Source organism: Acinonyx jubatus, chromosome A2 (assembly GCF_027475565.1).
Source record: "Acinonyx jubatus isolate Ajub_Pintada_27869175 chromosome A2, VMU_Ajub_asm_v1.0, whole genome shotgun sequence".
NCBI lineage: Eukaryota > Metazoa > Chordata > Mammalia > Carnivora > Felidae > Acinonyx > Acinonyx jubatus.
The window spans coordinates 14,660,034-14,672,218 of NC_069383.1; the positions used below are offsets into that span (position 1 = coordinate 14,660,034).

Sequence of the window (12,185 nt, forward strand, 5' to 3'; positions counted from 1 at the left end):
GATGTCAGACAAACCAAGCTGTTACCCGTCTCCTCTCATCACAGAAATTCTTCTGCAGAGATTGCTTCTCAACTGCTTCTCGGGTGCACATCCGTCCTAATCTGCCATTCCTGAAACCTCAACAAAATCACCCTATCTTCCGGACATCACGGCTTCTTTTACATTCAGAGACTGGGGGCATTTATTCTTTTGGCCACGACTCCTTTCTGTCCAATGCTGTTCTGGCCTCTCCTTGCCTTTCCTGTATCCCTGATCAGGTGTCTGATCAGTTTTCTTCTAGGAGCAGAAGCAGAAAATGAATAATGTTTCTGTATTCCCCTGATTTTGCCAGTGCGATTTCTCCAAGACCGCCATTTCCACACACTCCCTTCGCCCTGCCAAGTCATGCTCTACCCTTTGCCCTTAAAACCAGAGCCCCTATTGTTCCTAACTTGAATGCAATGTGTACTCTTTTACATCCTCTGTCAGCCTCCTGTCCTTTGTTTAAGGAGTCCTGCAGTTATTAAACACCAGTCTATTACAAAATGTGTCATTTAAGCCAATCAAAGGTTTAAAGCAGAAACATGAAGTAATTTCTCTGAAATAACTAAAACAAATGTAGGTCAATGTTGTGACTTGTTAAGAAATCAATCATAAAGAGAGGAGAGGAGAGAAATAAGAAATCACGTGTGGAAGAGAGAGGAGGATGCACAGAAAAAGAAAACGAGACCGAAGCATTGTCAAGAGAGAGGCAAACAGACACACATAGGGCCAGAGACCAAAAGAGAGGCAGGATGTTGAAAGACAGAGCCTGAGAAAGTGAACCGCCTCTCCCCAGGCATATCCCCCAAAGACAAGACCACAGGCTCCGACACAGAAAGGACCAGGCCGGACAACGGGAGCATCGCACACCGAGTCCAGGTAAGATACAGCCTGCACAGATATTGCGGTAGAAACACCCAGAGAGCGATAACAAGACACGAATACCTAAACATATACACCCCAAGGACAAATATCTCCATCTTGTGGTCTTGAAGATACTGGGATGTTACGCATTTTCACAACCAGAGGCATAAATGAAGAAAAGGCCATTTGTCATCCGCCCTTTAAGCAAAATGAACTTGAAACCGGCTCAAAACTCCCTCCACGCCTGGTAACCCCCGAGAAAGGTATTACTCGTGCCATTTATAGAAAAGACACATTGGGAAGAGGTAACTGGCGTCGATGACTAGTAAATCCTCTCCGGTTCTCTTGCATTTATTACGCGTCTTAAAAGACACTGAAGTCACATGGTCTTACGGCAACCTAGAGTTCCATGCGGTGCAAACAACAAAACAAAACAAAACAGATGTATTAAATGAGTGAATATTTGTAAACTTTTTAGAACACTAAGTGCTAAGATGTTTATTGAATAAATGTAACGCAGTGCCTACTAACCTAGCCAGATGTGATAGCTCCTGGACTCGGCTCGTTGTCTCACCCTGTGGCTTTGGTTGCAAGCTCTCTACCTGGAATACTCTCTACTGCCCTCTTCTGGAGCCTCCAGAACCCTCCTCACCCTCCCCCCTCCACCGACCAAAACACTGCACATCCTCTTCAGGCTGAACTGAAGAACCCTCCCTGCATTTCCCGCAGAAGTGGTCTCCCCAGAGTCACTAATGTAAGCTTGTTGCGAAATCCAGTGGACGCCTCCCCGTGTGCGTCTCATGCGACCTCTCATGAGCGCACAGCGCTGCCAACCATATCTCCCGTTGCAGCGGTCTTTCCATGTCCAAGAGTCATTCTAAGTTTAGGTTGTCCTCTTCCTTCCCTGTCCACTCCTCCACAGGGAGTTCTGTCTCCTCTTCCCTTACTTCAGATACGGGCGCTCCTTGGGGCTCTGTCTCAGATTCTGTCCCCTTCCTGATCTCCCACCCTCCTTCAGCCATTCACTGTGAGCTTGTAACCCTGTTCCCACCTGACTGCAGTCACCGGAGGGAAGGGAGACAAATAGGGGTACTCAACCTGCCAATTCATGAGAAAAAAAAATCTGGGGCGCCTGGGTCGCTCGGTCGGTTGTCTGGCTTCGGCTCAGGTCATGACCTCACGGTTCCTGAGTTCGAGCCTCGCATCGGGCTCTGTGCTGACAGCTCAGAGCCTGGAGCCTGCTTCAGATTCTGTGTCTGCCTCTCTCCCGTTCGTGCTCTGTCTCTCTCAAAAATAAATACTAAAAAAAATTTTTTTAAATCTAAATTCACTTAAATAACCTTTCCCCAACCATGCAAGGCCAAGCAGGCTAGCTCAACTGAATGCTTCTTACCGAAGTTGTGTGTCGTAATGGGGCAGCTTTAGTCAGTAGTTCGAAGAGAAGGTGGGGATCTTCCTTGTTTCGCTCCCTTTTGCTCTCCTGTCGTGGGGCTCACTTTCCATGCCCAAGGTGGGCATGTGGGAAGGAGACTCCTCTCAAGATGTTGGCACTTGACCCAAGTGCTCTTTCTCCATTTTAATCCACTTTCTGTGGGGGTATCTTAGCTTCCTAGGGCTGTCATGCCAAAGCACCACAGACCGTGTGGCTTTCACAACCAAAATTTACTTTCTCACAATCCTGGAGGACAGAAGCCTGAGATCAACATGTCAGGAGGTGTAGTTTCTTTTCAGGCCCCTGTCCTTGGCTTGCAGATGGCCACCTTCTCCCTGTGTCTCTTGTGGTCTTCCCTGTCCGCGTCTGTGTCTGAATTTTCCTGAAAGGACACCAGCCATACTGGATTAGGGCCCCCCCGAATGACCTCATTTTTTAACCGCATTACCTCTTTATTTTTTTAAAAATTGTTTTTAACATTTATTCATGTTTGAGAGACAGAGAGAGACAGAGCATGAGTGGGGGAGGGGCAGAGAGAGAGGGGGTTGAATCCAAAGCAGGCTCCAGGCTCTGAGCCGTCAGCACAGAGCCTGATGTGGGACTCGAACTCACAAACTGCGAGATTGTGACCTGAGCTGAAGTCGGATGCTTAACCACCTGAGCCACCCAGGCGCCTCTGCATTACCTCTTTAAAGACCCTATCTCTCAATACAGCCACATTCGGAGGGACCAGGGTTTAGGACTTCAACATGTGAATTTGGGGAGGATGGAGGGAGTATCCCAGAGACCAACATGGCCTGGAATCACTCATGGCTTAAGAGCAACTGGGGTGGGTTTAGAGGCAATTATTTCAACACCAATCAGTGCAAGCTCTGAGCAGAGGGGCATCCAAATGAGTATGCCATGGACCTGGCCCCAGAATGCTGCCAAGCCAGCTACGGGGGAACAGACCGCCTCCCTGGGGGGGGGGAGGGGTCGGCCATCTAGGCTGGGCGATGCCATGTGGCAGCAGAGTGTGCATGCCAGGAACTGTTCTGTAAGCCTAGAAGAAGGAGAGATAAAAATCAGGTCAGTCCCATGGAGGTTTTCGAAATAATCACAACCACCTCTTATCGAACCTCTACTGTCTGCCAGCACTCTATACAAGCTCTGTCTCCAGACCAGTCCGACCCCAGGTGCCGTGGAAAGTCCTAGACCCAATAACTTCTACCAAGTTCTCAGTGTTGTGCTGGACACAAACAAGCACATGTTAAATGGCAGCTATCATCGCTCAACTAACACTCGTCCAGTACCTACCATGTGCCAGGCGATGTGCTCGTTGCTGGAGATATAAGGCCAAGCAAGATCAACACCGTTTCTGCCCTTGTTGAAGGTGCACTTTAGAGATGCACCATCCAGTATGGTGCGGAGCCGCTAGCCACATGTGGCCATGACAATGAAAAATTCAGCTCCTCGGTCACATTAGCCACCTTTCATGTGCTCAACAGCCACGAATGGTTACATTTTCATCCCTGCAGCATTTTCTATCAGGTAGCACTGGAAAGGGGCGGAGAGATAACACCTGTACAGTAAAGGTCATGAGGGAAGAATAGTGATACTGTTACTCTCTCAATGCAACAGCGTTGCAGAAACTGAAGCTCAGAGAGGTTAAGCAATTTGACTAAGTTCACACAGCTACTAAGTGGAAGAACTGGGATCGGAACCCAGGTACATCTTAATCTCATGCTGCCTCTGGCTGTTTTGTGGAGGAAACTGTCAGGCACAGGTAGAATCTGGTTAAAGAGAAAAGACAGAGAAGGTGCCCTTGGTGGGAAAGTAGCAGCTTGGGCAAAGTCACAGATGGGCAAGGCTGGCAGAAGACCATGAATAAACCAGTCTGGCTGGAGAGGCAGTGACTTGCTGAACTCATGTGCTTGGAATGGTAAGTCGGGGCCTGCCTGCTTTGATTCCGAGCCAAGGAACTGGGAACCTCGGCAAAGGGTGTCGGCAGGTCCACGGCACGGTCAGAACTGCGTGTTATGGAGGTGACAGTGCTTAGGGGGAACTGGACTGAGATCAGTTAGGGATAGCAGTCGGGATAGAAAGAAAGGAACGAATGAATGGTGTGGAGCAAAGAACACCAAAGTGGGAGCCAAAAGATGTAACTTTGAGACTTAATAGCGTGCAACGTTGAGCGAAATTCACTTCTTTGGGCCTCATTTTCTCAATTCTAAAAGGGCAGGCCTGGCCCAGAGATGTCTGAGGCTCTTTTTAGCAGTCGTAGTCCAGGATTTTGCAAATGTGATAACATGAGGCTAAGAGAAGCAGTGGAAAGCATAGCACTGAATATAGGGGCAAAGAAGATAGCGGAGTCAAAGGTCCCCCTGATAAGGGGGAACTGTGCTTCGCTAACAAAACCCGGTAAGTGTGTGAACGGGCTTCCCTCTTGTGGGGCTTGGGGGTGGGGGTCAGAGGGTATGGAGGTTGGGAAAAATAAGTAGTGAGAAAATCATGGCTTTGTTTTTAAGAAAGTTGTACAGTGATCGTTACGTTACAGCCCCCAAAGTATAGATTTCAAGCTTTTTTGATCCTTGACCCACAGTAGGAAATAAAATTTACATCATGGTCCAGTACAGGTGTCCAGTATTGTATAATGGAAACAAAAGGTTTCTGAAACAATAGTTACGCTCACTAAGAGCAATGGATCCTAATATTGTCTATTCTGTTGCATTTCGATTTTTTTTTTTTTTAAGGTGGTCGCCATCCCCTGAACTAATTTTATGATCAGTTAATGTGTCCCGATCCACAGTTTTAAAAACACTGCTTCAGAGTTTGGCCCCAAGTCTTCTCACGCTGGAGGCGATGGCTGGGCATCCTATGGAAGAATCCAGGAGGGAGCTGAAGTGACCCTGGAGAAGGCTCCAGGCTGGGGGGAGTTTGGAGACGTTTACTTGAAGCCCTGATCGGAGCGCGTGGAGAAGAGCAGAGGCCTGGGAACGGCCGTCCCGGCGGCGGAGCCGCGCCCCCCCCCCCCCCCCGCCCCCGCCCCCGCCCAGGACACTGCAAGCCGGATTCCCGCAGGAATTCGGCCACCACCGGGGGCTGCAGGTCTTAAGCGCGCGCGGAACAGCTCTGCACCCTCCGACCCCAAGTGGATTTCCAAAGCTCCTCCCCTCACTCACCCTCCCGGGAGGCGGGCGAGCGCCCACCCCTCCCTCCATTCATTGCACACCTAGCTCCGGGCCAGGCGGGCGAGCCTCTCCGCCGGCGGTGCCCCCTTCCCGTCTCTGCCCTCCCGCCCCGCTCGCGCGCGCACACAAACTTCTGGCTGCCACCCCTGCGGACCGGCTGTCCTCGGCCGGGCGGAACGCAACTGCGCGCACCTTGCCCGCGAGCCCCGCGGCGGCCCCGAGCCTCCTCCCCCCACCCCGCTCCGCCCCACCCCGCCCCCAGCGCCCGCGCCCGCCCCGGCCCGCCGCTCCTGCCCTCCGCTCGGCCTTCCCCGCCTCGCATCCGTGCCATCGGCGCTCGATTGCGCGCGGACTCCGCGCTCCGCGGCTCGCTCGCTCGCTCGCTCGCTCGCGCTCGGCCCGCCGCCCCCGCCCCCCCCCCGGCCCCCGCCCCCGCCCCTCCTCCCGGCTCCGCCCGCCCCTCCTCCGCCTCCCGTGCAACTTTTGCCGAAGCCCCCACACACACAGCCATGCTGAGCTGAGCTCCGGCCGGGCACTGGCCGCGCGCTGCCCGCCCCGGCTCCCGCCCCACCGCGGACCCGCTCGGGGGCCGCGGCCGCCCGGCCCCTCGGCCTCGGCCGCTGCGCCCGCCCGCCCCGGCCGCCCCGGAGCCCCGCGCAGGGGCCCGGCCTCGGCGGCGGCGGCGGCGGCGGCGCCCGGCCCCCTCCCCCGGCGCCGGCCAAGTGAGGCGGTGATGCGGGCGCTGGCGGCCCCGGCTGCGCCGAGAGCGGAGACACAGGCTCAAGATGGCAGATTCCGACTGAGGCTGGGGGGGCCGAGCTCGCGCGCCGCGTTCCCTTCTCCGTTGCCATGAACCGCGGACACCCCGGCCCCGATGGCCCCCGTGTACGAAGGTAAGGGGCGCGCGGCCCGCCGACCCCGCTCGCCCAGCGCCGCCTGGCCGCCGCGGCCCCCGCAGCTTTGTTCTGCCCGCGGCCCCTCGCCGGGCCGCCCCCCCACCCCCCGGCCCGCAGCCCCCCGGGCGCCCGGCCTCCGGCGCCCCACCCCCCCGGGGCTTTAACCGGCTCCCGACCCCTCCCCGCCTCCCCCTCCCCTGCCCACGGCACGACCGGGATCCGGAATTTAACAGGATCTTATTTCCAGGGTGGAGAAAGAGGCGGGGGGTGGAGGGGGGGGTGGGTGCGAGGGTGGGCTCCTGCCCGAAGAAAAGAAATTGGGAGGGGGCGCCTGGGAAAAGACAGACCCGTGACTGTGCTTTTCATTTATTTGGGGTAAATAAAGGTGATGCGGTTTAGCTTTCATCCTCCCCCTCCCCTGCGCACCGCCCCCCCCCCCGGAAAATTACCTTTAGGGTGATCTTCCCACTCTGTCCCCACGGCTCCCCTTTCCGCTGCTCTCCACTCCCTCCCCACACTTCTTTATTCTTCGCGAGCCTCTGATTTTGGGGGGGGGGGCTGTCGGATGGGAATGTATGTATGGGGCTAGGTGATGAGACGGGGGTACGGATGAAAAGTCCATTTCAGACCCAGGCAGAACAATGAAATTGGCTAAAATCTCCCCGCATTAGCGTGTGGAAGGGAAAATGTAGTTGAGCTTTTCAAGTCGGGGTGGGGGGGGGGCTCGGGGGGGAGGCGGCCGAGACGTTTCCCTCGGTGGGTCTGGCTCAACCTGCGCGGTGCACCTTCACCTGGCGCGGGGTCATTTTCCCGATTTGACTGTCTTTAGGAAGAAAGAAAAGCACGGAGGGCAAAAAGCACTCCACTCCCCTTGCCCTCCCTCTCGGTTTCGCTTCTCTCCAGTCGGTTCTTGTCAGCTTCCAGCCAGAAATCAAACCAGAATCAACTAAGTTTTTACACTTCGGTGTGTTTTTGTGTGCTAGTAGTAGGAGGAATTTTAAACCAAAGGGTGCCCGATTTTTTTCAGTCATTTCATCGTGAAAATGTTTTTCTCATGAAATCATTGAAATAGCAGCCTTTACATACTTTTAGCGTCAGTCCATCTGGCTTTCTTTCGGTTTTGTTCAGATATTCTGTGGATGAAATAGCAAATGAGAGGGGAAAGGGTTTGTGTGGAGCAGAGAGGAGGGGCGGGGAGAGGAGGTTTTAATCCTTCTATAAATCCCGGGAACAGTGCTGGCGAGTGAGACAGGGAACGCATTAATAGTTTTATCTCTGTTACAAGAGGCAGATTAAAAAAAAAAAAAAAAAACTTATCTGAAAAGAAAATCTGTTATTAGTTCCAGGGCTCCAAATGAATTTGGTTTCTGGATGGAATAAAGTTACCAGTCAGGCCCTGGATAATGAGGCTGTAAATAACCTATGGACTGTAAATATTTTTTTTCAGACTCTCTTAGAAACAAAGGGGCTGTTTAGAAGGCAACAGAGAGATGTTATTCCAGGGGCTTTCCTCTTTGATTCTGAAGAACACAAGGTCCATTTAACCATTCGACAAAACAAAACGAAATTTCTGATCACTCCACCACGCAGAATAGAAGGAGCCGGTGGCTCTGTGAACATGCCGGGAGAGCCCATGTCGGGCCTTCATTGTTCGTCTGTGTCTATGGGAGGGGGCTACAGTCAATGCTCCCACTGTCTGTGGAGTGTTAAAATGAAACAATTTTCTCTTTATTAAGTACCTCCTTGAGACTCCCTCTGCTGGACACTCCGGGTGAGCATTAGAGAAGGAACTTGGCAACGAATTCAGAACTATAGTAAGCGGCCGCTTTCCCTTTTAGGAGGGGCTGGGTATGTGGGTTGGGATGTATTTCGTCAACTTTGTAGAAAGCCGGCTTGGGAACTGTGCTGTCCTCCTCCTGTTCCTTTCCGTTCCAAATCCATACGGAATGTAGGCCATACCCCCGGGGCTAAGACGTGGCCCTCCGGTTCTGACTCCAGTGTTTTTTAAGTTATTCTTTTAGTGCATGACGCCAGATAAAGAATCGTGGGTGGGTAAGGTGTTAAGGGTTAAGAACGATCCTGGGTCTCAAAGGTCTCAGGAGCTCGCTGTGTTTATTTGCAAGCTTCATTCCCTGTGGCAGGTGACCTCCCTGGTCACCTCTTTCAGCCCTGGGTTTCACTCAGTCTTGCCTTGTTCCCACACTTTGTACCCTTTGATTCTGCTGGAGTTTCTGTGCATCTCTATCCTTTTTCTGTTCTTTCTCCTCTCCCCTTCTCAACCATTCCAGCCTCACACGCTCAGGCCTGGGTCTTTCTTGAAGGAGACTGTTGGTCATGTTCTGAAACAGACAGGTGACCTCTATAAAGGATTGTATTGCTGGAACCTACATTCATTTCGTGTGATGAGTGCTTCCAAGACTCCAGTGACCTCCTTTTCCCCTCCTTGGCGACATCCGCTGCATTCAGTGAGCCTGGTTTTTACCATATCCCGGTCACAATGCACGGACTCCCTGTGTCTATCCTGAAGGAGTAGGGCTTTTTCCTGGGGAAGTCACCAAGCAGAGCGATTTCTAATTGTTTTCGAGCTACTAAAAAAACGAACATGGGGTTCTTCTAAGGAGAAGTACAGTGACAGGTGAGGTATTTCTGCTGGGATTCAGGAGTGCACTTGTTTGTTTAAATGGGGTGCACTTGCCCCAGGCGGGGATACTGGGTCAAGGCCTGAATGCAACCGTGGGGCATCCTGCAGTGCCAGCTCTTGAGAGAGAAATGCCGTCTCTGGGTATGTGTGATAATCCGAATTAATGGGTAGCCAAGTGTTACCAGGCTTGCACTTCTTGCTTTTAAGGTTAGGTTTTAAATAGCGCATTAATTTTCAGTAACTTGGTACTGGTTAAGGTAAACTTCTTTAAAAAGGTTTATTTTCTTTAGAAAGTTAAACATTTGCCTTGCAATTGTGTTTACTCCATCAACTTGCTTAGCAAGGCTTTTTTTCAATATGTAGTGCAAAGGCCAATCACATAGGTCTGTATTGCCAGGGGTTCTGAACTAGGGGACCCTGCATTCCAAGTTAATTACATCCCACCATACCTGAAATGTGTCACGTCAATTAGTATTGGCTTACACAGTCAGACTTCCCAGAACTGTCGTACTGAAATCTCTCATCAGATGGGTCTAAAGACACCTACCAAAATGCCTACCAAGAAATGGATTCTGAATCATCTTCCATTAAAAGAATTTGATGACACACGTTCTAAAATATCTTTTCCTGTGTTTGTGTTTTGTATTTTTAAAATGAGTAAGTATAAATATTGTTTTCATTCGCACCACATTTGAGTAGTGAAGCAAGGGTCATTAATTTTATCCTCAATTCCAGACAGTGTGGCACAGTGCTTAGATCCGAGAAACCTGGCTTTGAACCTGGCTGTACGACTTTGGACATGTTACTGAACTTCTCTGAGCTTTGTTTTGTTTTGTTCTGTTTGAAGCCTTATTGGATTGTACGAGGACTCCATTAGCAAGGAGTATATGTAAAGCGCCTGGCTGTAGGCATTTTCTCTGTGCGTGTTAAATCCCTCTTTTTTTTTTAAATTTTTTAATTTTTCTGTGTTTTTGCACTGCTTACAGGCATGATGACTCCAGGGAAAGAATAACCCACAAATAGTTTGGAAAACCAATAATAGCAACATTTCAATTATTAATCTCCTGCTTTTCCTCTTCCAGTTTGGGCACCAGCGACAATAAACCCCCCACGGCCACGCAAGAAAGAGCCTTTCTGACCCCCTCTGTGACCTTTCTAGATTTCTGTTCCCACTGAGTTTCTGCCGGTTTCAGGTAGAGAATTTCTCACATTCTATGCCACTTTAAAAATGAGGAAACAAACCGTTAGAGCAGAGTTTCAGGGGCTGCAGCTGTGCCTGTGGGAAAGTATCCCAAAGCATGAAAGATAACCTTCAGCCCTAACCAGGATCCCTTCCTAACCCAGGGGGCAGGCGGGGAAAGGGTGCAGCCAGTCTGCTCACCAGCCTCAAGAGGGGCGGTACGCACCCAGCCCCGCGCCGGCATCTGGCTCATCGTGCGTTTGACACACTTTTCCTACAGAAGAAAACTTGGTGCTTTATGCACGTTACAGCTGCTCCTGTCTTCATATTTAATTTTCTTATGTTTCCTCATTTCTCTTCCTTCCCCCCTAGAGACCAACCTCAGGGAACCACCTTTGAGGTTTCTAAGGAACAAAGTAGTGATGATCAAGAGGGTATGATATGTGACCATTTTTTTATTGTTCTCTGAACGTGTAATTTGCCAGGGCTTTCCGGTAGTCTTGTGATGACAATTCAAGCACTTGAGGTTGCCGTCAGAGACGGGATTCAGAATAACGCCAGCCGACTTTGTATAACCACCGATGGAGTGTGAACGTGAAAGGCCCGAACTCGCAAGAGTTCCATCTAATTTGGTGATACTCTGTGTGGGGGGGGGGGGGGGGTGGGGGGTGAGCAGGGGGGAAGAAAACTGAAAAGCTGGAGTATAGGGAGGTCTTTATTTTTCTTCTAAAAGAAACCGAGGTGCCTGAAGTTCATGGCGGGAAGTGTGACTTATGTGCCACTTAGAATGTGCTGCACCCCCCACTCACATTAACTCACTGTCCTAACAGCCCCACGAGCTGGGCACTGTCCCCCTCGCTCTGCAGACAGGGCACATCTTTAATGAATTCACTTAACAAGCATTTGCGTAGGGGCTCTTTCCTCGAGGAGTCCAGGAGGTATGGGAAGCGAAAGTCGAAAGTACACGTGGGCTCACCGGACCGTGGCCTGACTCGAGATGGAATGCTTTTTGGGGGACGCGTGTGCGCGCCAGTTTTTAATTCTTAACGTGCGAGTGTTTCTCAAGCTGTATAGGGAAGGCCTCGTTTCCCCATTTTTCTCTTGAAAAATGTTTAATTTGGATCAAACAAGTCTTTCTGAATGTAGGAAATCCCTGTTACAAATTTCCTTAGAAATCACCATCCCTAGTTACCATTGCTTCCTCTTTTCTTATATTTTGTATCCTGGTAAATGCAAATATGTTTCTAATTTGCACACCCGCCCCTGGGAGACATTTTGTTCTTTAAGGCTACGGGTTGTGCTGTGAGTGGACCAAGCGGACCCCTGCATCGGCCGTGGCTTTTGGAGAATTAATTTCTGGCCTGGATGAGATCTTGTGTTGTGGTACTTACTGGTGGGGATATAGATCCCTCAGGGAATTATGGGAGAAGAAAACCCGGCTCTGCCACTCAGGAGCGTAGAACCCAGGGCAGGAGAGGACCTCAGGAGGACCTCCTGCCTTCAGGAGCGTCAGTGTCCATGACTTGAAATCGTCAGTTCATCAAAACAACCTCCCAACCCCCCCCCCCCCCCCCCCCCCCCCCCCCGCCTCGCGCCCAGGGAAGAGCCACACTAGGAACACCCCTCAGTGACCGATTCCAGGATTCTAGTAACTGGATTGCCAAAAAAATTCCTGGGCCCACCAGTTTTCCGCTGCCATCGTTCAATCCTGATTTCTTTTACTCAGTTCCTTTCTCTAAAACCTTTCATATATTTGAAGATAATAACTGGGTCTGTTCCGCTCTTTCCCCACAGAGCCTGTTCTGTGTCCCCTCCCTTCTCTGAACTCTCTCTAGTTTCTCCACATTAAAAAAAAAAAAAAAATGGTGGTGGTCGAAACTGAATGCAGTTCTTTAATAATGGTCTCATTAGTACAGTGTACATAAGAAAAATGACTTCAGGCTTCTTGCATCACCGGGAACCCCTAGAGGGCAGGAACCAA

The 12,185-nt window shown here is 51.1% G+C and overlaps 1 protein-coding gene across 8 annotated transcripts in view; it reads left to right on the forward strand.

Moving 5' to 3' along the window:
- The first annotated feature begins 6,140 nt into the window (after window positions 1-6,140).
- HIPK2 (homeodomain interacting protein kinase 2) overlaps window positions 6,141-12,185 on the forward strand; it is a 180,280-nt gene continuing 174,235 nt past the window's right edge. For 2 of the 8 annotated variants that reach the window (XM_027075587.2, XM_027075588.2), the window contains exon 1: window positions 6,143-6,380. In XM_027075587.2, coding sequence (XP_026931388.1) covers window positions 6,362-6,380 — 19 coding nt within the window. In that variant the 5' untranslated portion in view covers window positions 6,143-6,361. Of the gene's footprint in view, window positions 6,381-12,185 lie in introns of all 8 variants that reach the window. The other 6 variants (XM_053218011.1, XM_053218010.1, XM_027075589.2 and 3 more) reach the window with 4 other exon arrangements.